The sequence below is a fragment of the Psittacula echo genome (genome assembly GCF_963264785.1).
Source record: "Psittacula echo genome assembly, chromosome: 1".
Taxonomy (NCBI): Eukaryota; Metazoa; Chordata; class Aves; order Psittaciformes; family Psittacidae; genus Psittacula; species Psittacula echo.
In genome coordinates, this window is record NC_137735.1 from 24,827,769 (window position 1) to 24,855,200 (window position 27,432).

The window sequence follows — 27,432 nt, forward strand, 5'->3', positions numbered from 1 at the left end:
GCTTTGTGAAGCTGTTATCCCATAGGTTTCGATGCATTTATATTCATCTTAAAGATGGTTGTTTTCTTGCTTGCTTGTTAAACAAAAAAGATAAAGAGTTGTAGTATAATTGAAACGAGGCATCCAAATTCTGCATTTTCACTGCCCTTTTTCCCCCACACCTCCCTAATCTCTCTCTCCCCCTCCCCTCCAGGTTTATAAAAAGGATTTTGAAGAAATTGTTCTACACATCTAGAAAGCTACTTATAATAATTTCTTCAAATAGTGTCTTTAAAACCTGCATTATTGTATTCTCTTGCTAAATTTGTCATCCTTGGAACTGGTAATGTTGCCACAAAGTTCATTTGTCAAAAGATGCGGAAGTTCCAAACCAGTAAATGTACCCAACCCCAGGGTTTCTGCATTTCTCTTGCCTTTACAGTTTGCCATTTACTATAGAAACATTTTTCCCCAAGCGGACATTTGTAAATTGGTTGTATTTTAAAACCTTGTTTAGTTCAAAGTGAATTTCCATCTTAAATTTCCTTTCATTTTCAACAAGGTGAAACACTGTTAGAAACTCAGCTTGAAAATATTTTATAAGGACAAATAAAGGACACAGTTTGATGAAAACTCATGAGAAAAATACTGCTATTTTTGATCATGTTTGTAGATGAATAAAGACAAGAAATATTGTTGCCACAGTAAAGAGATGCCATTTATTAAATACTTGTTCAAATATAATTGAAAGTGTTTCGTAAGGAGTTCTTTGGACTGCTCATGTTGTTTTTAATAGGTCTTTCCATGGGAAATTCTCAGAAGGCTGAGGGTAGACTAGTGTCATGGTATTTAAACATAGGCAATTACAGGCCTGTCAGCTTCTCATCAGTCTCACACGAAAATAATGTAACAGCTGAAAGCCAGGTTCAATTAATGAGGACTTAAACCACGGTAGTATAACACAAGCCAATCTATGTTTTCATAGACCATATTTTGCAAAACGAAATTGACAGATAAATGCAGTTATTGGATTTTGTTACTAAACCTACTAATATGTAGTAACAGCAGTGGTGGTACTATATGTTGGGTATAACACAGTTATAACAGGGTTGTATGTAACTTGGTTCCGTTTGATATTTTATGAATTGAAAATGATACAATATCAATGTGACACACATTAAGTATTCCTGGCTGGCTGACAGGCCTCAAAATAAAATCATGAGTTGTGAATCATCATGTTTTTTAGTGGGATGCTGTAAGGATTGATGCTTATCTCTGCTATCTGGTAGCTTTATCAGCAGTCAGTCAGTTGACTGCTACTAGCTTTTCCAGATGAAGATTTCTGGGGTGTTATTTAATGAAAAAGTCTGTTTTGTAACAGCCCATGATCACTTGGCAAACTACCCAAGGAAACAACCCCATGTTAGTAGCCAAAGTCAAAATTGTCTACCTATGAACAAGGAGGATGACCTTCCTCCCTCCCCAAATGTGAATGTGTCTTAGCAAGCACTGACTTCAACTGTCCTGAAGTTCAGAAAAGCTCAGCTGATTTTTTTCTGTGATAATAGGATTGAAATAGGCCAGTGTGATCCATGTACCCCTGCCATGAGACAGACACAGGCTAGAAAGAATGTGTGGTTTTGAGTCTGGTTACTTACTAGATGGTTTAGCGAGAGTTGTAAAGCAACTTTTAAATCAGGACTGACTCTTTTTTTTTGAAGCAATGAATTTATTACTATTATGTTTGTGGGACCTGAAATGATAAGGTCCAATGTAGGGGAAATGTGCTGAATAGGTTATGGTAGAGGATCAGTATGTCTCTTCTGATGTTATCAAATATTTGTGTTACTAACAGTTCATTTTTAATAGAGTTCCACCACCTACATAACTTATTTCTTTTCCTTACAGAAATCTTCTGTTCCTTAATCAAAGAACCGTCCAGAAGTCATTCCATGGAACTGAAATTGATGAATTAGTCCAGGTTCCATAAAGGACTGTAAAATGGAGCCAATTACATTCAAAGTTAAGAAGCACCAAATACCAAATGATTTCTCAGCAAGTTTCAGCCTCCAGCTCATTGGTTCTCTGCCAGTGCATTCTCTAACCACCATGTCAATGCTGCCTTGGATTGTGGCAGAGATCCGGATGCTCAGTGCGAAGTCTTCCAAAGAAGAACCTAGCGTCAGCCAAATCCGACTGTATGTTTCACCAGAGAGTTTGCGATGTGAACCAGACACTGGGAAAATCCAGCAGTGGGACCCTTTGAATTATTCAGGTTTGTTTGAATACAAGCCACAGCATGTCCACAAACTGATACACAACAGCCACGATCCAAGCTACTTTGCTTGTCTGATAAAGGATGGAGCAGCAAATCATCAAAGTATCTGCTATGTATTTAAAGCTGACGATCAGACAAAAGTAAGTAAAAAGAAAAAAAATCACCAGAGCAAGCAGCCCTGGAGTTGCTTTTGTGCTGTTTGAAACTTTTCACTACAGTGTAAGATCTTAAGCTTGTATTTACAGTTAGAGATTGGATCTCAGTAAAACGTACTGACAGGTGCCACTTTACTTGATGTTAATGGTTCCGTTGAGTTTGAACTGTACAATATGTGCAGTGAAGGGTGTATGAATCTTCTACAGGATCAGAGCCTGAATTTCATCAGCTTAAAAAACACTCACGTTTGGCATATGGGCTGAAATCTTGTCCCTCAAGTCAGTGAGAGTTTTTCTGTTGATGTCACTAGGGCTAGGATTTCACCCTTGAGTCACTGTGAACTTTATCTAATCCTACAGTCGGACCTCTCAAATTTCTGTTCTCCTGAGCTAAGACCTATGTGACTGGAAAATAGAGATAGCTCTTTTCTCAGAAGGAGGAGTAGGTAGGGTGGAGCCTCGGGATGTGGGATACCTCCAACCACAGGACGCTGTGGAAACCTCTTCCTAGCTCTGTAATCCAGAGCCTCGTGGGAGGTGTCAGAGAATGAGAGAGAGGCCACACTGCAGTGCTGTGACTGTGACATGCAGGCTTGCTGCTGCATGGTGTGAGACAGGAGTTGGGTGTGCATGTCGCATGCAGTGGGTGAGATTTGGCTCAGTCTGCATTTCTCAGGGACAAGTTGTATCCTTGCTGAAAAGGTGGAAGCATTAAAATTAGTCTCTTCTTTTGTTTGAGGCCACTCTGAGACAATAACTCTCATAAGGTGAGTAGGATTTGGCAGAAAGCTGCTGTGATCTACTGGAGACAAACCAGTGACATATCCTTCACCTCTTGAGTGCAGACTGTAGTTTTATAATGTTGGAAAACAGCATATTACTACATGCTGCTTGCTTTACTCATAGATGTCCTGCTGAAGCACCGTGGAGGTATTATGTGTATATACACCATACATTTGATTTATGCCAAACTGTGCAATCTAAAAACATTGTATGGTTCCAAATCTGTGGTCTTGAGCTTAGAGCTCAAAACATATGGAAAGAGGTTTAGTTAAATCCACCCCAGATAAAAAGGCAGTTCCAGTAAATTACAAGGCAAATATGTTGTAAATCATAAATATTCAAGTGAGAAAGCCTGTCAAGTTAATACCAAATTTGTGTATGTAAGAGAGCAGAAATAACAAATAGATGTTTCAGAATTTGGCATTGAATAAATGCATTAGTAAATACATTTTTCAGTTTTTTCATGCACTTATTTTTGCTTGTGATTTTACAGGATTATGGTGAGTACACAGTACTGATCACCTCTGGTACATTTTCTTTTGCAACAAAGGATTGAAGTACTTTCTCCTAGATATGTTTGAAATTAGAGAGAACAAAATAAGTCTCCTGTTACATTTGCAGCTGTGTCTACATCTTTTTGGAGAGAACACCCAGAATTTTTGGGTGCCTATTTTAACTATTTAGTCTCAGATTCACATAGCTCTGTGTCCTTTCAAAAACTACCCTCCACCTGGGATCTTAACTTGCCTTGATTGCAAGGATTGTTTCGCCTGACTTTTTGCAGGCTAGGTTCCTCATTAGGAGGTAGACATCTAATTGGCATTTGTGGGTCTATATTTTAGCAAAATGATAATGTGCATGTCAAGTGTTCTTCTCATCTTCTAAAGTGAAGCCCTGCCAATTTTACTTAAATTCAGTGCGATTTTTGATTAATCTTACCTTTAAGTAAATCACTTATGCTTTATAGGGTGGTGTTACTCTGTCCTGAGTTGTTGTTGTGTAATGCCTTTTAGCTAATCGGTACTTCTATGGTTATCAAGAGGAATGAAATGATGTTAGCTGTTTTGCAGATACCCAATTTGCAAGCATAGGAGTGCACTGTATACCTCTGTTACACTGAGCTGTTTGTTAAAAGTGAGTTAGGATGAAGAATTTAACACTATGTTGCTGCAGCTTATGTTTAGTTTCAGAAGAAACAAATTTTAGAAATTGGACCTTTGCAGCCTATGTGACACGGCAGACTCCTGTGAACTCTTTACCCAGTAGTCTTAGACATCCAAACTTATGTGATAATTGCACTTAGTCTATTTCTTCTGTTTTCTTTTTTTTTTTGGGGGAAGGGGCATGGGCATGACAACCCAGCAAAACAACAACCAAACAAACCCCAAACAACTAGTTTTACGATTACAATAATTCTGTAAACTGCAGAAGTTACACTTCTTTGTATCTGCATAGATAATCTGTAGTAGGGCTGTATTTGGAGTTCTCAGGTTACGGCAGGTCTGACTCAGAATTTGAAGTAAAAGATACTTTGTGGCTTTACAAATTCTGAATATATTCCCACCTTAGGATAAGTAGAGGGATGTCTGTTGGAGGAGTGGGAAGATTAGTATGTTAAGACAAAAGTAGGTGAGTAGAAGACTAAACAGGGAAGGCCTTTGAAGAGGAACTTGAACTTCCTTCAGATAGATGAATAGCACTGGAGGTGGTAGAAAGTACTGAAAACCAGGATTGCTCAGGCTTTTAGCATCAGCATTGCAGATAGACAGGAGTCCATTACATGTGGTTGTACTCCTTTATATATACAAATTGAGCGAGAACATGTACTTGATTAATGAAGGATTATCTTACTGTTTAACATGAAAGCATTTTGTTAATGGGAAATTCTTTCTTTTCCTGGGTAATACTTAGCTCAAAATTGATGGGGTGTGGGAACATGTAATGGTTTTTCTGGATATGAATACAGGACTGTTAGGTTCATTGTTGCTCCATTACCATCATGTTCACTTTAGAAAAGAAATCAGTATCACAGTATCACAGTATGCTAGAGATTGGAAGGGACCTCAAAAGATCATCTAGTCCAATCCCCCTGCCGGAGCAGGAACACCTAGATAAGGTTACACAGGAATGTGTCCAGGCGGGTCTTGAATGTCTCCAGAGAAGGAGACTCCACAACCCCCCTGGGCAGCCTGTTCCAGTGTTCCATCACCCTCACTGAGAAGAAGTTTCTTCTCAGGTTTAAGTGGAACTTCTTGTGTTCCAGTTTGTACCCATTACCCCTTGTCCTATCATTGTTTGCCACTGAGAAGAGCCTGGCTCCATCCTCGTGACACTCCCCCTTTATATATTTATATACACTAATAAGGTCACCCCTCAGTCTCCTCTTCTCCAAACTATAGAGACCCAGCTCCCTCAGCCTTTCCTCATAAGGGAGATGCTTCACTCCCTTAATCATCTTAGTTGCCCTGTGCTGGACTCTCTCCAGCAGGTCCCTGTCCTTCTTGAACTGAGGGGCCCGGAACTGGACACAATATTTCAGATGCAGTCTCACCAGGGCAGAGTAGAGGGGTAATTAACACTAAATAATGTCAGGATTCTTTGCAAGGAATTCTTTGTTCTATTCCTCTTCAGAAATGAAAGAAAAGGCAAAGCCCCACTGTGGTCTTTGTCTTCATTCTGTAGGATCTTGTATAATTATTTCAATTGCATCATCATGTCGGTGTACAGCTCACTTTCTCTGCTGGTGCAGCAGTAAATAGGAGAGGATGTAAGAAGTTTCCTGTCAGTCTGCTGCTTGGCACATTACTTGAAAACAAGCACGTGGATATAGAGATCATTCCACTCCACTTAGTACTAGAAGGATGGTTTTACACTGCGTAGGGAGAGCTTTTGTGGGTTAGAGTTACTTTCTAAGCAGATCTGTTGGATATGGGATATGGAGCTTTCCTTCCTTCTCTATGCATAACTTCAGTAAGTTTCCAGTAGTTACAGATAGTGGAGTGTTTTATCCCTTCACCCTCATTCTGTGGAAGTTTTGATGGGGCCTCATGACTGAGTAATTTCTGCCTGAGGGGGGGGCTGAAGCATTAATGCATATTCTTTGTAGATGCTCAGGAATGGAGCTGGATTCAATAATATTGCCTGCAGGGAGTTTATGAAGACTACTGACAGGTCATTGATTTGGATTATGCATACTGTGTTGAGTAATGGTGATGAAAGCTGAGGAAGCTCTCCTGTAAATCTCTGCTTACAGAACAGTACCTTCATCATCAAACACAGCTTTGTTGAACAGCTTGGCCACAGTGCTTCGGTACTGTAGGGAGCATGATGGCATAAATGAAAACATACATGCTACCAGACTACGTATCTTCCCATCTGACATTTGCTTACGTTCTACAGAAATGTCAGATGGTATTGACGTCATGGTTGTTGAAAAATAAATACGTTAAAACTTATTTGTGACCTACACTTGAGATGTGGTAGATTGAAAGTATTTGGAACTGTAGGTGAGGTGTGCTGTTTCCTTCATGGGCTCATTCTCCACAATCACAGCATGGTTTTTCTGTAGGACACCTTGCTTTAGTGCATCATTCACTCAGAGGAGTGAAAGAGATAGATAATAAGAAGCTAATGACATACAGTCCTGGGGTATCCCTCTCCACTAAACACAAAGTAACCAAAACATTACAGAAGAAGAGTAATTCCTGCTCTTAGTTTCAGTTTGGAGAAGTCATTCCACATGCCATTATGTTGATCTTTATTCGGTGTATCAAATTATTTTACTTAGGTATGTTTAATCTAATTTGATGGATGTTTTGGCTAGCAAATGGAATACTGGTCACTAGTTTACCTGATCATGCCCTGGGCTAGTTTAGGTTTAAGGGAAGTTAAGGTTGCACTGTCCTTTATTATATTTTTTTATTTGTTGTAAGTAAAGAATAGCAATCCTAAACTTAAAGGTTTCACAGAAGTCTGAGTCAAAGAGGGCATTCAGTACCTCGGCCTTTTCCATGTCCTGTACTTCACTGAGAAGCAGGCCCACATTTTCCATAGTTTTGTCATCTATGTAGCAACAGATGCCCCTTTTGTTACCTTTCATATCCCTTGCCAGATTCAACTCCAGGTCGGCTTTGGCTTTCCTAACCATGTCTCTAAGACAGTGTCTACATATTCCTCTCAGATTACCTGTCCCTGCTTCTACCCTCTGTATTCTCCTGTTTTATGTTTGAGATTTTACAGGAGCTTCTTGTTCATCCATGCGGGCTTTTTTTTTTTTTTTTTGGTCATTTGAACGGACTGCTCTTGAACTTGAGGCTGAATAACAACCAGCATTCTTGGACCATCTTCTCTCCGGGGTCATTATTTCATGGTACTTTTTCAAGTAGATCCCTGAAGAGGCCAAAATCTGCTCTCCTGAAATCCAGAGTTGCGATCATGCTGTTTGCCTTGCTTCTCAGAATCCTGAGCTCCACCATCTCAGGGTCACTGCAGCCAAGGCTGCCTTTGACCTTCATATCCCCATCAAGCCCCTTCATGTTGTATGTTGTATGAGATCTGGCAAAGCACCTCTTCTCATCACCTCTCTCTGTCACTTGGATCAGCAAGCTGTCATCAGTGCTGTCCAGAAATTTGCTAGGTTGACTATGACCTGCTGCGTTGTTCCTCCAGCAGATACTTGGATGGTTGAAAATCCCTCATCATGACCAGGGTTTGCAAATGTGCTTACTATACTGAAAGTACTACACTAGAAGTACTAGCTGTCTGTAGAATGCTTCATCCACATCTTCTCCCTGGTCACAGGGTAAAATAAATTCCTTTGTGCAAAGTAAAAGTCAGCAAACAGTGTTGTCACCTTTTTTTTAGTGAAGCAGATGCTAAGAATGTTTGAAAGTTTCTCCTTTTTTCTTTATGTGATATAAACCGGGGGGTTAGAGGATTTAAGGGAGAGCCCAGAAACTTGAGCCTTATGTCTTGTAAGGAGAAGTATTTCTGTGACATTTATCAATGACTAATACAGAACTAGAGTATGAAGGAATGTAAAATGTTCAGTTCTCATTTTGTAAGGGTTTAGTTCTTCTCTCCCTTGCAAGAGTCTGGACAGAAGCTGTCATAACAGCCTGTAATATATACTTGTGTTTACCGGAGCTATTAATGTTACAATGGCAAAACACAGAATAGAACCGTTCTGTTCCATTTTATAGAGAAATACTGCTTTTGCTCGTGATTTAAGCAGGATCACAGCTGCACAAGACATGCACAAGTCTGCTTGTTTCTTATGAATCTGTTCGTAGTGTCATAAATCAGGGGCATCTTTTGGCCCAGGAACTGGGCTGCTAGCAGCTGCAGGAGTGTTGCCATGAGAGCTGCGGTGCTGGTATGGTTGCAGTGGACTGGGACACCTGCTTGAGACCTGAGCCTGCTCATGGACTCTGTGCCAAATCTGCCCCATGGCAGACACAGATAAGCCCCATCTCCTTTTTAAAATGTAACCCTGAGGCACTTTTTAAAGCGTAGCACTTGGCCTGCTGTTGAGCTGTTTGGTTACAACAGTAATCTCGCCTTTTGTTAGAGGTCTTCATTTTTTGGGTCCAATTGCTTTAACAGTTACTATGTTTTTTAAACAACCTTCACCTACTTTTATGAGGTACTTACGCACTTAAGTAGATCATGCTGTATTACCTGGAATGCAGTACTCCTTATTACATGTTGTTTGTGATCAGATTATGTGCTGGAGAAGCTGGTTTCAGATAATCAGCACGTACCTACCTCCCTGTGAGCTGCACGGAACTGATGTGAGTGAACTTCACATTATTCATCTATAAAAGGAATGGCAGACGCCCAGTGAACTCCAAAGCAGTTGTTGTGAAGCTTAGCTTCATGACTGAGAATTGTTACACAACTTGTTTTTACATTAAGCTCTAAGATGTGGCCTCACTAAGTATCTCGTTTTTAATAGCACCATTTCCCTTTCAGAAAAGAATTCAGGCAAGATGATTTTAAAGATAGGGGTGATCTTTTCCTACTGTATTTTACTGCTTGATGAGTCTAAGGAGATTAAAACATGTCTCTTCTTTTGCAAAAAGCATAAAACGCTGAAACAAAATGAGGAAACTGGACTTAGTGCAACTGAGAGCTTAATTTGGCTGGTTTCTGCCTCCTGTTTGTATTCACCTTTGTTTTTTTCTGATGGAATCTACATAAATGAAAACTGCTAATACTGCTATTTGGTTTAGGAAGTTTCGCCTGTCTCCCAAATGCTAACTGGAGAAATTAATGTTAAAAAAACCCCCAACAAAACATAATCCCCCACCAAAAAATAAAAAAAAAAAAAAAAAGAAGAAAAAAAAAAGAAAGAAACAAAACCAGAAAACAAACAATAAAAAACAGAAGAAAAAAAATCCAGCAGAACAAATGAAACATCAAATATGTACTTGTACGCATACATAGCCTGGTATATAAAGTAGGTCAAAGTTTAGCTGTGTAAATCTTAATAGCATGTCCTATGTAATTCAAACAGCTAGATGTGCTTTGGACACTCTCACAATTAATCAAGATTTATACTTATCCTGAGCCTAGGGCGTAACTGTGACTATACCAGCTCTATCCTGGGATCTCTTCAAAGGATTCGTGTATGTGAACTCTTCTTTCAGGGTGCTTTAGCGGACAATGATCCTGTCCCTAGCAGCATTGTCCCAAGCCTTTATGGGCCTCTTGTCAGACCATGACTTTGTGCCATCCTGGCTCAGCTAAGTGCTCCTGTTTCACCCTCATTTTACAAGAAATATTGTGTGATTTCCCTCAACCTCATGTATGATTGCTACACAGAGGAAGTAATTTGTGCAATACCAATGCTGTTTCCTGACTTAGAGATAAAGTCTTACCAAGGAAGATGAAATTAATCACATGGTTTATAAGGAGATGCCTATTCCCACTCTTACAGTGGCAGCAACATAAAATTATATTTTCTTGTGATTTCTTCCATTTTCTAAATCGTGCAGAAATTTCTGCTTCAGAATGACTGATTAGTATAGGATTCTGTATCAGATGACACTGTTAGTGAATTTTTCAACTTAAATAATAGTGAAAGTACCTATATGTTACTTATGCTGCCATGTGCACTTCATTTTAGAGCCAGAGTTCACACCAAGATTATTTATTGTTCCTTCACTTTTTCTGTTGGAGATTGTAGCAGATATACGAAACAGTGGAACTGAGGCTAAAATCTCAGTAGCAGATTTGTGACGCAAGCTTCTCACCTGACTGGTAGCCATTCCTTTTGTCTGACAAGGTCTGATAGTTACAGCCTATGAAGTCCATACAGGCAATTGGAGCCATAATATCAAAGCATTCTCCAGAGTCAGAGTTTCCTTTAGAAACTTCATCTCTACATAGTGAAGAGCTTCCTTGCATATCTCCAAAGAAAAGCTCACTCTTAACATCTTTGCCCAGTCTGCGTGCACCTTTTTCTCTAGTTTCATGTTACACTGTGGTATCACTCAGTGGGGCAGTTCAGAGCAATTTAAATATTCCAAAATATTGTGACCATCTTCCTAAACTTTGCAAGAGTTTGGTGATGCTGTAGTCTTCCAATTTGATTGAAAAGCTTGAACATAGCTTACTGTGGAAAAGTAATGTGAAAATTTGAGTATTCGTTCAGTCCACACAGTTCTCAAAGTACAGTGTTGGTCTTGAGATGAGAGGCTATGTTTATCCACACATTGTCCCAGCACTAAACATATTAAATTCCTTAGCTTCACAAGTGGTAACAATAACAAAATAGGTTACAGCAAAGTTACTCAGCTTACCTTACTGTAGTGCAGTAAAGTCTGCCTTCTGCAAAACTGTCAGATGCAATACACACAGAGTAAGTGAATGGGTCTTCTCACCACCTTGGAGCCTAAGCCCAGTCAGACTTGCAGCTTCAAGCCGACTCACAACCCACAGGAATTTCTGTGCAAATAAAACAGAAAGTGGGAGTTGCACCTGTGAGAAAGTTCGGAGTGAGAAAGAAAATGAGTCTAGAAACCCAGGTGGCATATACAGAGTGAAGAGTTTAGAAAATACTGTTTGATCTATAGTAACACTAGATACTAAGCTGAATTTACGATACTACGAACAGCAATAATTAATGATAAAGGAACTCCAGTGTATTTCCAGCAGTTACCCACTGCTGTGGCTTGCTGAAATTAAATTAAGACTAGGGGATGTTTGGAAGAATGCTGCGTTATTGACCTCCAAGCACAAGTCAGCCTAATCTTGATTTAGTAGATGGTTTTTATTTTCATTTAATCAGTGATTTTAAGGAATATAATGTATGCACACTTATGATGTTTTTAAATTAATTTTGTGGTTACATGGTGCAATGATATTTGTATGCAATTTAAAGGAGAGGGGGGAGTGGAACTGCTTTGAAAAAGAACAATTTTAATAAAATATCAGTCTTACTTAATACAGTGTTAGTTTTCATGGCACATAGTACAATAACATATTGAGGACAGTGTAATTTAGTTAGTGAAAGAGAGCATTCAGAGCATGTACAATCTGTTTCTAACATGTGGGAAGATAGCTTTTGTCAAATATATGAATAAACAAAGGTTATATCTGCCACGTACATTAGTACAATCTCTCCAGACAGACTCAGGAGTGATTCTGGCATGAGTCAGATTGTAGGACTGGATCCTACGTCACTGATTTTTCCTCAAGACTGGTGAAACCAAAACCTTTCTATTTTCCTTGCTTCACAAGTTTCTCTGAAAAGCTTGGTCTTCAGCTCACTTGGATCTACTTAAACATGCATGTTCAGGCAGTTGTATTTTTTTTTTTTTTTCAGATCCTAAAATGGCCCTAATTTGTCAAAATCAAGCCATCCGCATTGAAATATGAAGATATCAATTCATAAATTATGATACTGAGTAATCACCTCCCTGAAATAGCTCCTTATTTTTCCATGCAATTGGCTTTTCATGTAGAATTTTGCCTGCATTGAGCTGATATTTGTGCTGTGCCCTCAAGGTCATCAGACGTGGGTTCTCTGGCTGTAGTGGAGCAGAAAACCAAAGCAGAGGAGGCATATACAACTGCTTATTTACTTTAGCCGCACAATCTCCCATCCTATTATATGTCAAAGTGAATAACAGCAACAAATCACTTGCATAAAACCAGTGCTTTCCCTTGCCTAGTGCAGGCACTGTTATATATTTCTGGGGTTTTTTACCCTCTCTGTGGACATCAAGTTATGGGAAGGACTGTGGGAAATATTTACCTAAAGAATGATTTGTGTGACTGGACAAATGCAGGCTTAAAATGGATATGTGTGTCTGCCCTAAAGGTTGATTGTCAAGGATCTGATACAAGGATTGAGTGGATAATGCTGGTTTATACTTGGTTTGTCCTTTGTATGAAACTGCTGGTTGATGTGGACTTTCTTCTTTCCCACCCTCCCCCCACTTTTCCCAGAGTGACAGTAATTGAGACCTATTGCTGGTCATAAAAACAGCTTCGCTGCTGGTGATTCCTCTTGCATTGGGTTAAATTTGATCCTTCTACATCAGTGATTAAATGCTTTGCATTTGCAAGCTTCTCGTTTCAGCCTTTAAAAGAACCTCACAAAGCTAGTTTCACACATGCAGAATGTGCTTAAAAATTGCATTCTTAGTAACCATGATCTACTGTGGCTTGTTGAGTTGTTTTGTTGCTTTTATGCTGTGCTTCTAAATAATAATGTAAAGAGCTTTCACAGGAAGAGAGAACAAAAGATAAAATTCATAACTCTTAATTTGAGATTTCTGGAGGCCACATTCAGGACAAACAACTAACACCTGGTGATGTATTTTATGTCTAAACCTGTGGCTGACTGAAACTGAGATTTTTTTTTTGAGAATCTAAAACGCGAATTGTGCATGTCTTACTTCTGAGTCTTTGATGCTGAAATCCTGTATGCACTTTTAAGTTCAGGCTAGTTTGATTGAAGACAACAGAAATACTTCCAACAATGACACTGAACATGCTTGTAGATACTCGCCTGCCTAGCACCTAAAATAGCTAATATATTATTTTTCTTGGTTTTATCTTCAGGTTTTTCCCAGTGACAGTTTCCAATGAACAGTTATTCATATGAGAAAAAATGGTTTCCAATTTCTGTAATTATTTAGAAAGATTTTTAATGAAGCAAAAGGATTTTTAAAACCAGATAAAAAGAAAAATGATAACTATAATGCATTAACATATTGAGGATGATTAACACCCCTATTAGGAAAATTAGGTTTCTTTCTTTGATTGAAAATGCAAATGAAAGTATGACATATGTCTAGGAAGCAATAATGTGCTGATGTCTTAAGAAGAGCAAAACTCCATTCGTCACTTTTGGTTCTCTGATGACTACTCAAACCCCTGATGTGCATCTGCAGGTACAAATAGCATTTGATCCCTGCAGAGATCTCTAATTGAAACTGAATTCAGAGGCATTGCTAGCAGATACTAGGCTGCCTTAGCTTGACCTGCGGTCCAGTGATGATAACACACTTTCATTTTCCTGGTTTAAGTGCATATTTTAAACTGGCACAACAGAAGCTAATGATCTACTGGAACGAGGCACTTGGATTCCCAAAGCAGGAATGGGATTTAGGAGGCGAAGCAGTTGCTTCTGCGGAGCTCTGCTCCTGCAAAGCATTGTACAGCATTTCTGCCAGTAACATTTTCATACATAGTCAGGCCCTTTGAAAGTTTCTCTAATTGCAGGAAGTGAACTTCATTGTTCTTAAAAGGGATTAGTCTCCAGAGTGCATAACTCCTTTTTACACGCACCCCCTCCCTCTCCGCTCCCTTCACACGGATTTGCAGATTCACTGTGGTTTAAGATGAGGTGTTTAAGTGCCACTTAGTGGCTGTCCAGAGCAAATGTAAGCTGCTCCGATAGCTGTAGCAGTTTTCACCTCTCCTCCTGTTGCTTCCAGCAGCAGACTCGCTCACCTAATCTTAGAGATACTGAAGGCTTAATCTAAGACTGGTTGAAATCAATTAAAAGACCCTGGTGGGCTTTCGATAAGAATTTCAGTACTGTCATTCCCATTTTAAGTCGGGTTTGTTTAGTTTTGTTTTTTGGGTTTTTTTGGGGGGGGATTCTGTTGGTTTGGTTTGGGGTTTTTTTCCCCAAAACAAATTGTCCTTATGAAATTCTTTGGGTTCTTCTTGTGGTTTTGATGTGGGGTTTCTGTTTGTTTGGTTGGTTTTGGGGGGGTTTGTTGTTGGGTTTGTTTTGTTTTGGCACTAAATGCCTGTAAAAGTATGGTAATGAGTTGATATTTTACTATGAAGCAAACTAGTACAAGAACCAACAGTGACTAAAGATGCTGTCTCTCGAACTGAAATATTGGTGTTCCTGGAGTTTATTCTTAGGTATGAAATTCACAAAACAAGGCACGTGCTGACCTGGGGTTAGTATTTGTCATCAGCTAATGTTCTGGGATGTCTCAGCTCCCCTCAGCAGAATATCTGATAGATGTGAAAACATCAGCTCTCAGTCATGTCTGACTTTGATATAATGTGCTTGTAGCTGGATAAGGACCAAAGTTGACCTTCTAGAAACTTCAGAATATTCTTTACATGTATGTTAGTAACTCCTTAATGAACTAGATCCATCCAGGGAACAATAAACCTCAGACTTGTGTGCATTGCTCATGTTCAGGCTTTCTTTCTACTGGGAGGAGGTTTTCAATGGGCATTCTGCAGGCCAGTTGTGTACTGCAGAAGGCATGCTTCAGGTCTTTCTTTAAAATTAATTCTTTTTCTCTTCCTTTTCCTTGCCCCTTCTTATTTCAGTTTTTTGTGTTTTAATAGACTGTCCATAAGCAAGCACGGACTGGAAAAGTTCCCAGGAACCTCAACCAAACAAAACATAGGTTTCTGAAATATAGATACATTTCATGTTAATAGAAACTGTCAAGGTCCTGGGATAAATCCTTTCACACAAGTTGAGACTGTGCACTTCCAACAAGCCATATAAAAACTACATATGTGGCAAATTTTCCTTACCTGAATAACCCTCAGTGAGCTGACTTTTGCACACACACATATGCACAGGCATGTCAGTCTGTTCTGGAAGCCCTGATGCCAGCTTGAGACATCAGTTGAATTAGACTTGCAGGCCTTAGTCTTAACTGGAACTCAGTCCTAGCTGGGTTGTAAGTGAAATCAAAACATGTGCATTAGGATGACATTATGGATTTATTTGCATGTTAGAAACAACTGGGAAAACAAATTAAAGCTGGCCTACATGCCACTGCTAAATTATGATTGAAATCAACAGGAAATTTGGAATTTCTTAACGTCCTGGGGTAAAAGACCCTGCTCAGCTAACTTCTGCGGTTCACTTATTCATTTGGGTCTTTATGCCTGTGAACACATTCAAATATGTGAGCTCAGACTCACACGTTGCAGAGATATCTGAACTTACGCCTCAGTGAAGAGCTCTGTTGTCCAGGCCATCCTTCCAGCTGTGTGCAGGTATCTTCTGGAATGCCAGAATTCCCTATTGATACTGAGAATACCAAGGAAGAAGGAAAGGACAGAATCAGGCCATGGTTATTTTATTGTAACTTTATTTATTTCTGTAGTGTACCACATGTCAAGTAATATTTTGGGCTTTATTCCTGAAAATATGTACACATTTCGTAAATTTCGCCTCCTCCAGGAGTCTTACGTGAGCTGACATAGCTGTCTGACATTCTCGGTGATAAAACATGGTTAAAAACCCATGTAGTGAGGGAATGTGTTCAGTTTGCGTGGATTCAGGATCCATCGTTGTGGGATAGCTGACTCAGCATATGGAGGCTTCCATTGTTCTGGCAGAGGAGCGGAAGCACAGTCAGCACATGTGGCCAAAATGTGCAGTGGTGTCTTACAGTAATACATTCTGAGACCTTTGAAGTGATGCAGCTTTATCAAAACCACAAAAAAGCCGTAAGGACAAGTCCTGTCATTGTATTTTAAAAGTCTCTGTATCGTATGTTGTATTTCATAAGTGTTTTCCAGCGTGTTTTTAGGAGTTAAAACAGTATTGGCTTACAATAACTGAACGTGGAATATTGTTTGTAATGAAACCAGGAGCTGCAAACTTCTGAATAAAAAACGTAACTGAATGGTGGGGAAGGTGTTCTTTTCAGATCAATAGAGACAGTACTTGAATCTTGTGTTTTAAAGATGTTTTATTGCCATTTTGTGGCTTTTGCTATAATTGAAAGACAGTATGACTTAGACAAAAATACATAAAATCAATCACAAGAGCACAAGAATCCACATCATTGCCAAAGAAACACTAGATGGGTTAATAAGCCCTGAGAGGAGAGTAGGAAGGGGAGAGATAAGAAACAGTAAGTTAAAAGCATGTGCAAGGGAACATTGCTGATAAAACTTTCCACTTTCAAGACAGCTGGGAAAGAATATAATCAACAGCACAACACAGTGAAATAAAAATCACAGATAATTCAATAAAAAGGTAGATTTATATGCACCATACAAATTACTATACCGTTATTTTAGTAGGTTCCAGTGGTATTCTCAATTCTATATTACACAGGAAATATCTAGGGAAGGACTGTGCTGCAGCTTGTAATCAAATGGTGATGGGAAGCTGTGTGGAGCAAGGGCTGGGCGGGTTATTGAGTGCACTGGTTAATCGGCTGTGAGGAGCTGCTGTAGTGCTCAGCAGGCTGCTGCAGTTCTTCCACTGGGGTTTTGTCCAAGAGCACCAGAGCAGTGTGGCTTGTGATATGAAGGCAGCGTTACAGAAATTGAAATTTCTTCAGCTTGATTCCAGAAAAGAACAGGACTATATGGTATTTGTTTCCTCTTTTTGTTATCTGTGCTTAAGCTCCATAAGGATGTAGTAGCAACTTGGTGTATGATTTTAGTGGGGGCAGGACTGGATCTTTCTCGAATGGCTTTTACACCCAAGTGCTCATCATATGTAAATTGCAATAAAGCTTCATTGACTGTAGGTAAGTTATGGACCTTGCACCTGCTGAGAGATAAACCTGAACTGATATTTTTATTATTAAGCTCTTTCCATCAAAACCAAGAGTATTATGGGTTGGAGGTGGAATAGTTAACACTTAAAGTTTTATACTAACTGTTTTTTTCAGTGTACTGAAATGGAAGTTTCTTTAGAGTATCCTGTACTGCAGTAAAGGTCCAGTAGAATCTGTGTACTGTCTATGGGCATTGTGGTTGAATTCAGTTATGAGAAATCAATGCTGTTAGAAATAGATTTATTAAGTTATTAAATAAATTGTGGAGAACTGAGAAGACTGGTTACTTTTCATGGCTCTCAATACTGTGGAACTCAATATAGTTTCCTAGTCTCCTACTGTTGCAACTGAATTACACAAAATTATATGCTTAGGTGGGGTATTTTATAGTTAGTTATGTGAACCAAGAGCTAGGCTATAACTGTAAAATTATGCACACAAAATTGCATGATTTATGTTATTCATTACTAGAGTGTTGTAGTAGGATAAAGTGAATATGGACGTCTTCACTAACATGAAGTCCCATGTAACGGAAATAGGCGTTCATAGCATGTCTCTCTCCCATAGCACCTGGGGAACTGGTAAATTTTGTAATTATGTTTTTAACCAGTAAAGTGAGAGTTGTCATGTTCTGGTCATAGTCTTGTTTTCCTGAACACTTTCTAGACCTTTTTTGCTATGTAACTTAGCCATTATGGTAAGTAGAAGTGCTTAGTATTTAACTTTTTTTCGAGTTGTGAGATAGTCCTTCTCCACAAAGGAAATGGGATGTATTTTCAAATGAAGTGTCTGTCTTCCTATCTGGATAACCTGAGTTAACCATATACATTTCAAGACCTTTAAGTATAACCTTTAATTAATTGCATTTTACAAAATACTTTTTAAACTTTGAGAGGTTTTTTTTTTTTTCTTTCTCCTGAGATCATTCAGTGCTTGCCACAAGGAATCCACAGGAAGCTGGAGGAAAAGGGTGGGAAGTCCTTCCATGGATGTATATCTAGTGCCAGGGGACATTAATCTCAATTTAATTCTCACGTCCTTCATGCCTCATTGTCAGAGGGATTTGTAAAGTAAGCACTCCTGCATCGTTAGTATTTTATGGTTTATCCAGTTGTGTCAGGGGGTGTGTGCAGGTGTGTCTCATCTCTGTGGCTGCTGATGCTCTCTCTCTTAGAGCCATCTCAGCAGCCTGGATAGCTCAGCTTGAGAAAAAGATGAAGTTTCCAACTGTTTCAACCACAGTCAAGACCTAGTTGATGATCTCAAGGGTTCAACTTGTCTCTTTGTCACTAAACACTGGGAGCATCCCCATTTGATCTGAGCTCTCTAATCTGCTCCTGCAGTTTGCCGGTTTGCCTGTGTTCCACTCTTCCTGGTGCAGCTTCACAGCTGCCAGAAAACTCCCCATTGTGACACTATAAATGTGTGGAACCCCTGATGTCTCTGCGTGGCAGTTCCCCACTATGCGGTGAGTTTTCTCCATAGCTCATTTGCCACATTGTCCTTGTGGGTTTTTTGCATATAACTATTCACATCAAAGAGATCTCTTTACAAGTCTCCTGGACTCATCTGCAGATTCAGGCTGGTTTTTTTCACCCATTTACAGGGATCTGATCAGTTGATCACAATCAAATTATTCAGCAGTACACATTTGATCTTGGTCAAAGGCACAATTATGCTTGAACAGAATTAGTCAGAAACCATGGCAAAGTCCCTGACAGCTTTAGGTTTTTGTTTCGGTTTTTGTGAGGGTTTTTTGTCTGTGTGTGGGAACACAGAAAATACTCAATCCAGCATAAAATTTGCCAATCCAAAGTTTACTCATCAGTGTTTCTGGAAATGTTTGAAGCAGTAGGATTATTTCAGTCCAGATGAGCACTTTGAATTAGTTGGCCTTAATGTTTGTGAATGGGCACTTGTGAACAGTGAAGGAGGACTTCGCTGTCTGCTGAGCAGCATGGTTCTTGGGCTTTTGTGCTTCTCTGCTACGTGCTGCCTTTCCCTTCACAGATCCCTTCTTCCCTCAGTCTTCTTGCTGAGACAAAGGATCCCAAATGAGCCTCAGCACATTGTAACACTCATGTTCTGACACTCTGCTGGAGAGAAGATGGATACTGCTGGTAGGGAAGAAGACAGATAACCCATCACCAATGCTACTATTCATTCCTGAGCAAGAAATGCTATTGTCACTCAAATTAAAGCATTTGAGCAGTTACAAATTTTGTGGCTGGAAGACAATCATATATAAGCTAAAACCTACAGGAGAGGGCGGAAAGGGTGCCACTGCTGAGTCAGTGCCCACCGCTCTGGTGAGGAATTGTTCTCTTCTGTCTGCCACATGGGGAGCATGTTATCTCTGGGCACTGGCTCAGTGTCTAGTGTTTTTCATATTTACTACTGGTTAGCATATATCCAGAACATCAGTCTGCACTCTTAACTCACTAACAGTACAAAGGTTACCCAAAACATTGCCATTTCTGTTTCCACTGAGCATCTGGAAACCACCAAGAAAGTCATCCCATTTTCTCTGGTGAGAGCTGGATTTCATCTTAGTGTGGATGTGCAGCCCAGGGTGGTGGGCACCTAGGCACTTTGTGTTAAGGGCACAGCCACTCCTAAGCAGTGATTAGCTGTCAAGTCTTGCTGTTCTCTCTCATCAGGGAGCTGATGCAGATCTTGTTTGGTAAGGTAATTTGGCTTTGTGATTAATCTTTTATTTAATTTTGTATTGAGAAAAAAAGAAGTTGTTTATAATTTGGCAAAAAAGATGTACCAAAACTCACTCTTCTTCACCACAGTATCTTTTCAGAAGCTAGCTGGTCAGGCTTGATTAAGTCTTTAGATAGGATGAAATCAAAGTGGATTCATTATTCTTTTAGTTCAGTGGATCCAGATGAGTAACTTGTTGCATCTTGCATCATATAAAAGCCCGAGATTTCCTTAGACACCTTTGTTTTGATATCTTTTAATACAGCTGTGTCTGAGAACCAAACCTGACTACATTTTAAATTCACATGACAAACAGTACTCTCACAGTAGTTTCTTTCTTTCTATCTTTTCCTCTGTAAAATATGGTTCTATAAAATAGAAACCATCTAGACTACTACTTGAAATGGGAAGGGATGAGACAAAACTCGAGGAAATCCTAATTAATGATGAAAACTAAGTAATAAAGGATAAAAATTGTGGGTGTTTTAAACAAAGACCAAATAATGGATACTGGTAATTACTGGCAGGCATATTCTTTTCCTGCATTTTTTCAGCTGAATTTACAAAGGCCTTTTTGTGTTAAGAGAAACAAAAGAGATAAATGAAACTTGTATCAGTGAATGTGGGCAGAGGGGATAATTAATGAAAAGAATAGCTGCCAAAACATAATTAAGAACAATTCAAAGGAAAAAAGCTGCAAAAGGGAATGGAGTGTGCTGTAAAACCACCACCAAAGTTAACAGAAAATCAACAGGAGAGGCCAGTTCTCAGGTGGCTATGCTTTTAATGCAACTTCTTGTAAGACATCATTCAGTGGTGACATACTGTGGAGACTCTCAAAAATATTAACAGCCATTAAATCTAAAGAAAGCTGAAATCAGAGGAGAATGAGTCAGAAAATACTTTTGTGTTGAAAGGTTGACTTCAGCCTCCTTCTTAATATTTCCTCATATCTCACATCCCTTATCTCCAGTTTCTTTTAATAGAGAGAGAGTTTTGTTGGGGAAGACATAATGGGGGTAGTTCTGTATGTGTAAATTTCTGAAGGATATCTGTAAAACTGAAAGATCATCTTTCTGACAATGTAACTAGTTTGTGGCTTTGAGGTATTTTAATTGCTACTATTTTAAAAACAGCCACAAATATCCTGATAATATTTTCCATGATAACATGGAACAGTTCATAGGAATGAGGATTTTGTTTTGTTATTCAAAAGATCATACACTTAGATAAGATGGTGTCAAGTGCTACTTACTGTTTATGCAATACAGATGTTATTTGCAATACAGATTTTATTCCCTGGCCCTGAATTTTTCCATTGACCTAAAATGGATACATAGTACTTTTGGAGAGACAGTTATTTGCACAAGCCAAACTTAAAATAGAAAAATAAAGAGGTTCTGTTTTTAGAAAGTTGAACATCCTGAAAAATGAATGCACTTATTGTTCCTCCTGCATTACTAAATCTATCTTTTTTGGAAAGTGAGTGACCTTTTCGTTTACACTGAAGAATTTCATGCATTACCAAATGTTCTTATATTTGAACATTTAAGCCTAGGTGCTAGCTATTTCCTAGTGCCAAATGTGCCCACTCCTCCTGCCTTCAAGGCTAGCAGATATTGTCTCATTTAACAGATAAACTAAAGCAGAGAGAGCAGTGATGTAGCATGCCTGAAAATCATGTTAGCAGAAACTGGAATACATTCACTGTTACTCTATATCCTAATTCATTGTCTTCACCACAACAACACTCTTCCTCCCAGTTTTATAGAAGCAAGTGGGTTTCAGAGTGCATTTAAAATCACACAAACAACACTATAATAACAATTGCACACAGAAGCTAAGTAGTGTGAGGTGACTGGAGTCACTCTGGCACTCTTTGAGCCAGTTGCAGTCAGGGTGCCAGATCTTCTGACTGACATCAGAGTTTAATGTGGACTCAGAGGAGATGTGTGTATTGTTAGTTTAAAACTGTGGAAGGGTGCCAGTCAGGAAGGGGGAGCTGGAAAAACTCCCAAGCAGGCAGGATCTCCTCAAAGGGGAAGAAATAATTATTTAGAAATAATATTGTTCATACTCAGAGAAATGCAACTCTAATTCTACCACCAAATAGTGAATATACTGTACAGCTGTAAGCAGCAGATAATGAGAAATATTCTGCCTTGCTCCTGCTCTCAGTTGCTCTATGACATAAAAGCATACGTAGTTCTGTACTTCAGGAGGTAATACTTCTAGTGTTCTTGGAAGGTACCTTGCTTAAAGCCCTGAGAACAGATGTTGCTTATTCATGTATGTGCTCTATATATCATGAACAATAGCAGCAGTCGAAATTTCTCCTTCTGTCATGCCAAGAAATCTTTAGAGACCACCACCAGAATAAGTGTTGATCATATTTGTCATTTATTGGGCTTATGGCTAAGAATATCTGTGCAATCAAACTGCCCATGGCCATCATTGTACTGACAGAATGAGCTGTTGGCTTGTGAATCACCTCTACTTTAACCTGTAGAACTATTAGAAAATGGAACTCTATTCTCCTTTATGAAAATGTCAAATGTATTTGTTGTGGTTTTAATTCCAAAAACTATGGCGTAGATTGTCAGTTGATTAAAAATAGGTCCAGGCAGGACCTTTGGGCTCTCCAACCATGAGAAGGTCACTGTAAGTAACTTGCATGCTGATTTATTAGCTCATATTGGTCAGTATTTTGTGGCTCCTTGGCAAATGTAGCTCAGGAAGAGGATTTCAAATTCCCGCATCAGATTTCTTCTCCAGATTAGCTGTGTGTCTTTGAGCAAGCCAATGAAACTGGTCAAGATTTAATTTTACAGATGGGTAAACTACTGTTTCTCTAGAGAGTGCTAACATCCAGTGGCAGCTGATTTCCCCACTCCTATCAGCACCAGTTCAGCTGGGCTGCAGGGCCAGGCCAGGGCTGGGAATGCACTGCCATGCACTGGCTCATGCATCCACTGCAGCTGGATACCTCCATTCTCAGCCTATCACCAACTTATTGGCCATGATGGAGATACTGCTCTTCACTGGCCCAGTCCTTTGTTTTGCGGCACCTTTTCTGGGTAGGTGTTACTGTTCTGCATCAGCATTCTGGTTTGTTCTTTTGTGATTCTCTATCCCTTCAGAGGAAGTGGATGGAATTGTCATGCTTAGGACTGTGTTTGCTGCAGGAATGAACTGAGAACTGTTTGTGTTGCCCTCTCAGCCCACTGTGGCTCATTAGACACAGTGCTACATCGCTCACTAGTGCAGCATGAGTAGGTGATACAGCTCTCAGTTGCAGGATTATGCAGTCTGGGGCAGCAGCTGAAACTGCTCCTTTTATGTCTCACTGAGCTGCGAGGTTGGCTCTGCTGCTCCCCAGCCCCTGTGCATTTGTGTCATTCTTGCTTCTGTGGTCGTCTAATAACTTAGATTTAAGTGGAACAGTGTCAGCTCTAAACCAGGAGGTTATTCCATTTGCCCAAAACAAAGGACATGCAGGAAACTTCCACCGGGTGACTGTCCTGGAGAGAGTGTCTTTGGGCAAAGCAAAGAGCTGAATTTGGCGCTTCAACACCTAAGTTCTAGCAGTTGAATTTTATTGGGCACAAGTGCAGAACAGACCACTGTGCTTTCCTGTTATGATTTTGGAAATCTAGTTCTGCATTTTGTTTCTGTGAGGTGATGGAAAATAAAGGGCTGTTTGTTACTTGGGGCCCAGTGGATTATTTCCTGTGAAATCCAGGTCCTTTTTTTTTTTTTTTTCCCCGTATTTCTATGCCCTTCCTTCAAACTGAGGAAAATGAGTTGTTTTCAGGCGGCCCTACTCTACTGGGCAGGGGGTGTGTTCACAGGCAGTCAGGCTAGAGTAACAACAGGGCTGAGCACCTTTCCTGTCTGGGTGACAGGTAACTTCCCTTGACCTGCGAGGAATATATGTACTTTTGACTTCTGCTGTGCTGGTTTTTTAGTTCTCTTCTACGACAACTTATTTCTGGAAGCAGAGCTGCTAGTGTGTGATGTCAGATGCCATTAGCTAACATGATTGGCGACCCTGACTGGAAGTGTAACGTTTTGCAGTGATTTCCAACAGATGATTTTTGATGTTGGTGTTAAGTCAGACTTCACTGCCAGGGTATTCCCAGAAAGCTATGTGGACCTCGTGAGATTTTTGTTTCTAACAGTCGCGAATGCTGTCGTTCGCGCTGAATTTCATAGAAACGCATCGCGATGAGGTAGCAGGCGGTTGCTGGCGCTCTCGGGCCCGCTCCCTTCCCGCCTTCCCGGGGACCGGTGCCCGCAGCCCTGGGCGCCGCAGCGGAGGCGGAGCGCGGCGGAGGCGGGACGCGTCCCCGGCCCCCCGCCTGGCCCTTCCCTTCCTTTCCCTTCCCGCCCCGCAGCAGCAGCCGGCGCCGCCGCGGGGAGCCTCCCGGCCCCGCCAGCTCACGGCCCCGCCGGCTGAAGCCCGGCGCCCGAAGGCGGCGGCAGCAGAGAAAGTTTCGGGCTAGCTCTTGTCCCGGCGAGTGAAGCTGCAGCCGGGAGGCGGGGGAGAGGAGCGGCCACAGCCGGGGATCGCGGCCGGCCGCCGCCCCGGAGCTCGTAGGATGTCACCATTGTTCAGCTGGGTGTCTAAGGTAGGCGGCACCGCACCCGCCGTACTCCGCTCTCGGGAAATAAAGTCCAGCCTAAGAGTTTGCAGATGTTCGCGCTTAATTTCAAGGCAAGTCAACGGTCGCTGGGAAGGTAGCAGAGCCCTGCTGTATTGTTCAGCCAGGGAACAGGAGAAGCGCTCAAACTGACCAGTAGAAGCAAACTGATAACACTCATGGCTTGGGCTGAGAGATTAACACCCCAGCTGCAGTCCTGGCGGGGTGTGCTTACCTTGCTGCGGGTCTGTAGAAGAGGCGAGCTGTAATTAAAACGGCACAGAAGGTGGGGTCTCGCTGCCCGCTGAAGTCTTAAGGCTTCTTAGTGCTCTGAAGAATGTGTAACAGCACTCCTACTGTTTGTTTTGGACTTTTTTCCGGGGTTTTGTCATACTCTGAATTTATGAAGAACAATAAGTTAACTTCTAATGGGAGACCTACTTGTGTTAAGTTTGACCATGCATGTGTCATGCTGGCTTTTACATCTGTGTGTCTGGGGCTTCAGTAGGGTTCTCCACTGTAACTGTGAAACATATGCAGATGCAAAGCAGTAGAGATGGTTAAAGGTATCTAGAATATAATTTTGAGCTGTTTTCAACTTTTCTTCAAAGAAACAGTCATTCTGAATGTAAAATGAGCTGTATATGATATTCTGTTGTGAGGCACGGTATAACATGTAGAAGCAGACAAACAGGAGAAACAGCTGTATGACAGCCAAGAACTGGGGGTTCTTTAGAGAAATTACCTGGGGAGGGTGGTGGTGGGGAAGACTATCTTGAAATTTAACAAGCAGCCTAGCCTACTAGGCAGACCACATAAAAACTGGTTCTCCCTTTTGTTGTGCCAGGTGTAAATGGTCTGTTGCTTAATTACTGTTATACATCCTTCTTCCTGAATATGTAACAGGTGAAATGCGAACCCGAGGAAGATAGAGGTGTTTCATGTGTGACTATGTGCTTTTGTTCAGATTCTGAGATGGAAGGATTTGCTCTATTCTGTCTTAAAAGAAGTCTCTTTACTTTTAGCCATGCCCTGAGAGATAGAAACATATCATTTCCTCTTTCCTCTTGTCATTTTTTCATCTGTTTAAAGAGCTGCCGGGTGGGGTGCTTGTTAAAATAGTTCCTTCTCCTGTCATCGATGTGGCTCTGTCTCCTGGGTGATGTGAGAGGCCTGATTTGCCCTGTTATCCATGGGAATGATCCTGGCTGATTTCCATGCCAAATCTTACAAACATAGAATCATAGAATAGTTAGGGTTGGAAGAGGCCTTAAGATTATCTAGTTCCAACTCCCCTGCCATGGGCAGGGACACCTCACACTAAACCATGTCACCTAAGGCCTCATCCAACCTGTCCTTGAACACTGCCAAGGATGGAGCATTCACAACCTCCCTGGGCAACCCATTCCAGTGCCTCACTGGCTGCTGTCAAAAAAATGAGAGATACTGTTGAGTAAGTACTGCTGGGATGCCACCAAACAATGGTCTGTTTCCCTGTCTTGGTGTTCACCTGTAAACCTGGACAAAGCAGCTAGTCAGAGGAGTTAGTCTTGGAGGAAGTACAGGGCAGAACATGTAGCTCACAGAATTGGCTGAGTTTTAGAGAGAGTAACAGAAGCTCTTGCAGAAACACACTTCTAACTGCTTTATGGAATGCTTTCTGGGCTTTCAGAACTAATTATTGCAGCATTGGTTCCTTGCAAGTGTTTAGTTTTATTCTTTTAATGGCTGTTAATCAGCAGTGCTAATTTGGGAGGGAAAGCAAAGCAGTCTATTTAGAAATATAAAATGAGCTTGTTAGTGGGGAAAGCTTTCCTGCCTGCCAAAATATAATCCATAAAAATGTAGGAACTACTGCTGTAGGCTTTCAACACAAATGCAAGCTTTTCCAGTTTTTATAAGAGAGTAACCTGTTCCAGAACAGGGAGCGACTGCACGACTTGGGTGGGGGGAAACTGCCCTTCTCAAAGCAAAGCCGTCCCCCAGCATCTATTACTTAAAAATGAGTAACCCCCATATTCAGTAATATGAGTGTTTAGTGTCACCCCAGGCCTGCAGATACTTACAGGTGAAGTAATTTACTCCCATATACTATAAAATTGGTTCCTAGTGTTTGTATAAACGTTACCTTTTAATGTGTCTTCATTACAGGTTTTTACGTGCTGTTTTACCCAGCTTGTCTCCCACCTACTTGCAGGCTCCTTGGGGATGAGTTCTGAGGTGCTGCCAGGACGAATCGTGGGGCCCATTTTGGGATGGAGGATAAAGCCCTGCTCGAGTCTTATGTGGGTTGATGCTGCCCACATTGGCCATGTGGATGCTGGCTGAACCACTTACCATGATGACTCGGTAGATAATGAATTCATAAGTACTGACTTGGTTTAGTCTCCTAAAATTATTTAAATAAAACAGAATAGTTATACCTGTTTTTCCTGCACAGTTTTATACAAAGTCAGACAGTTCACTTCAGGGAAACCTTTGACTAAGCACCTTAAAAGACAGTTTGTTGAAAGTGTAAACTAGCTTTGCATTGTGTAGGTAGACAATACAGTCACTTTTGTAGACACACAGATATTTTAATCTATAATCAGTTTAGTTCACTTCAATAGCTGTTACTAAAAGTAAGGAAATAATTTTGGAGTTGAAAAACATCAGTTTTCAGTCGGCAAATAAATATAGAAATTAAGATTTTTACTGATTTGTGGTGCATTTTCACACCATTAATTCATTAGTAGGAGGTAATAGTACAGTGATAGTTGTTAAGAGAAAATTCATGTCTGTTTCTGTAATAAATTGTATATAAAGAGAATTTGAGTAAATGTGTTCTTGGATTCTCAGTTCGGTAAGCAATTTATATATAG

At 40.4% G+C, this 27,432-nt stretch overlaps 1 protein-coding gene across 4 annotated transcripts in view; it reads left to right on the top strand.

Annotated features, from left to right (window-relative positions):
- Nucleotides 1–1,980: 1,980 nt before the first annotated feature.
- Nucleotides 1,981–27,432, top strand: part of TBC1D1 (TBC1 domain family member 1) — a gene marked incomplete at its 5' end in the record, with an annotated part of 97,600 nt that continues 72,148 nt past the window's right edge. For all 4 annotated transcript variants that reach the window (XM_080622072.1, XM_080622070.1, XM_080622071.1 and 1 more), the window contains one exon: nt 1,981–2,397. In XM_080622072.1, the coding sequence (XP_080478198.1) occupies nt 1,981–2,397 (417 nt within the window). The remainder of the gene's footprint in view (nt 2,398–27,432) is intronic.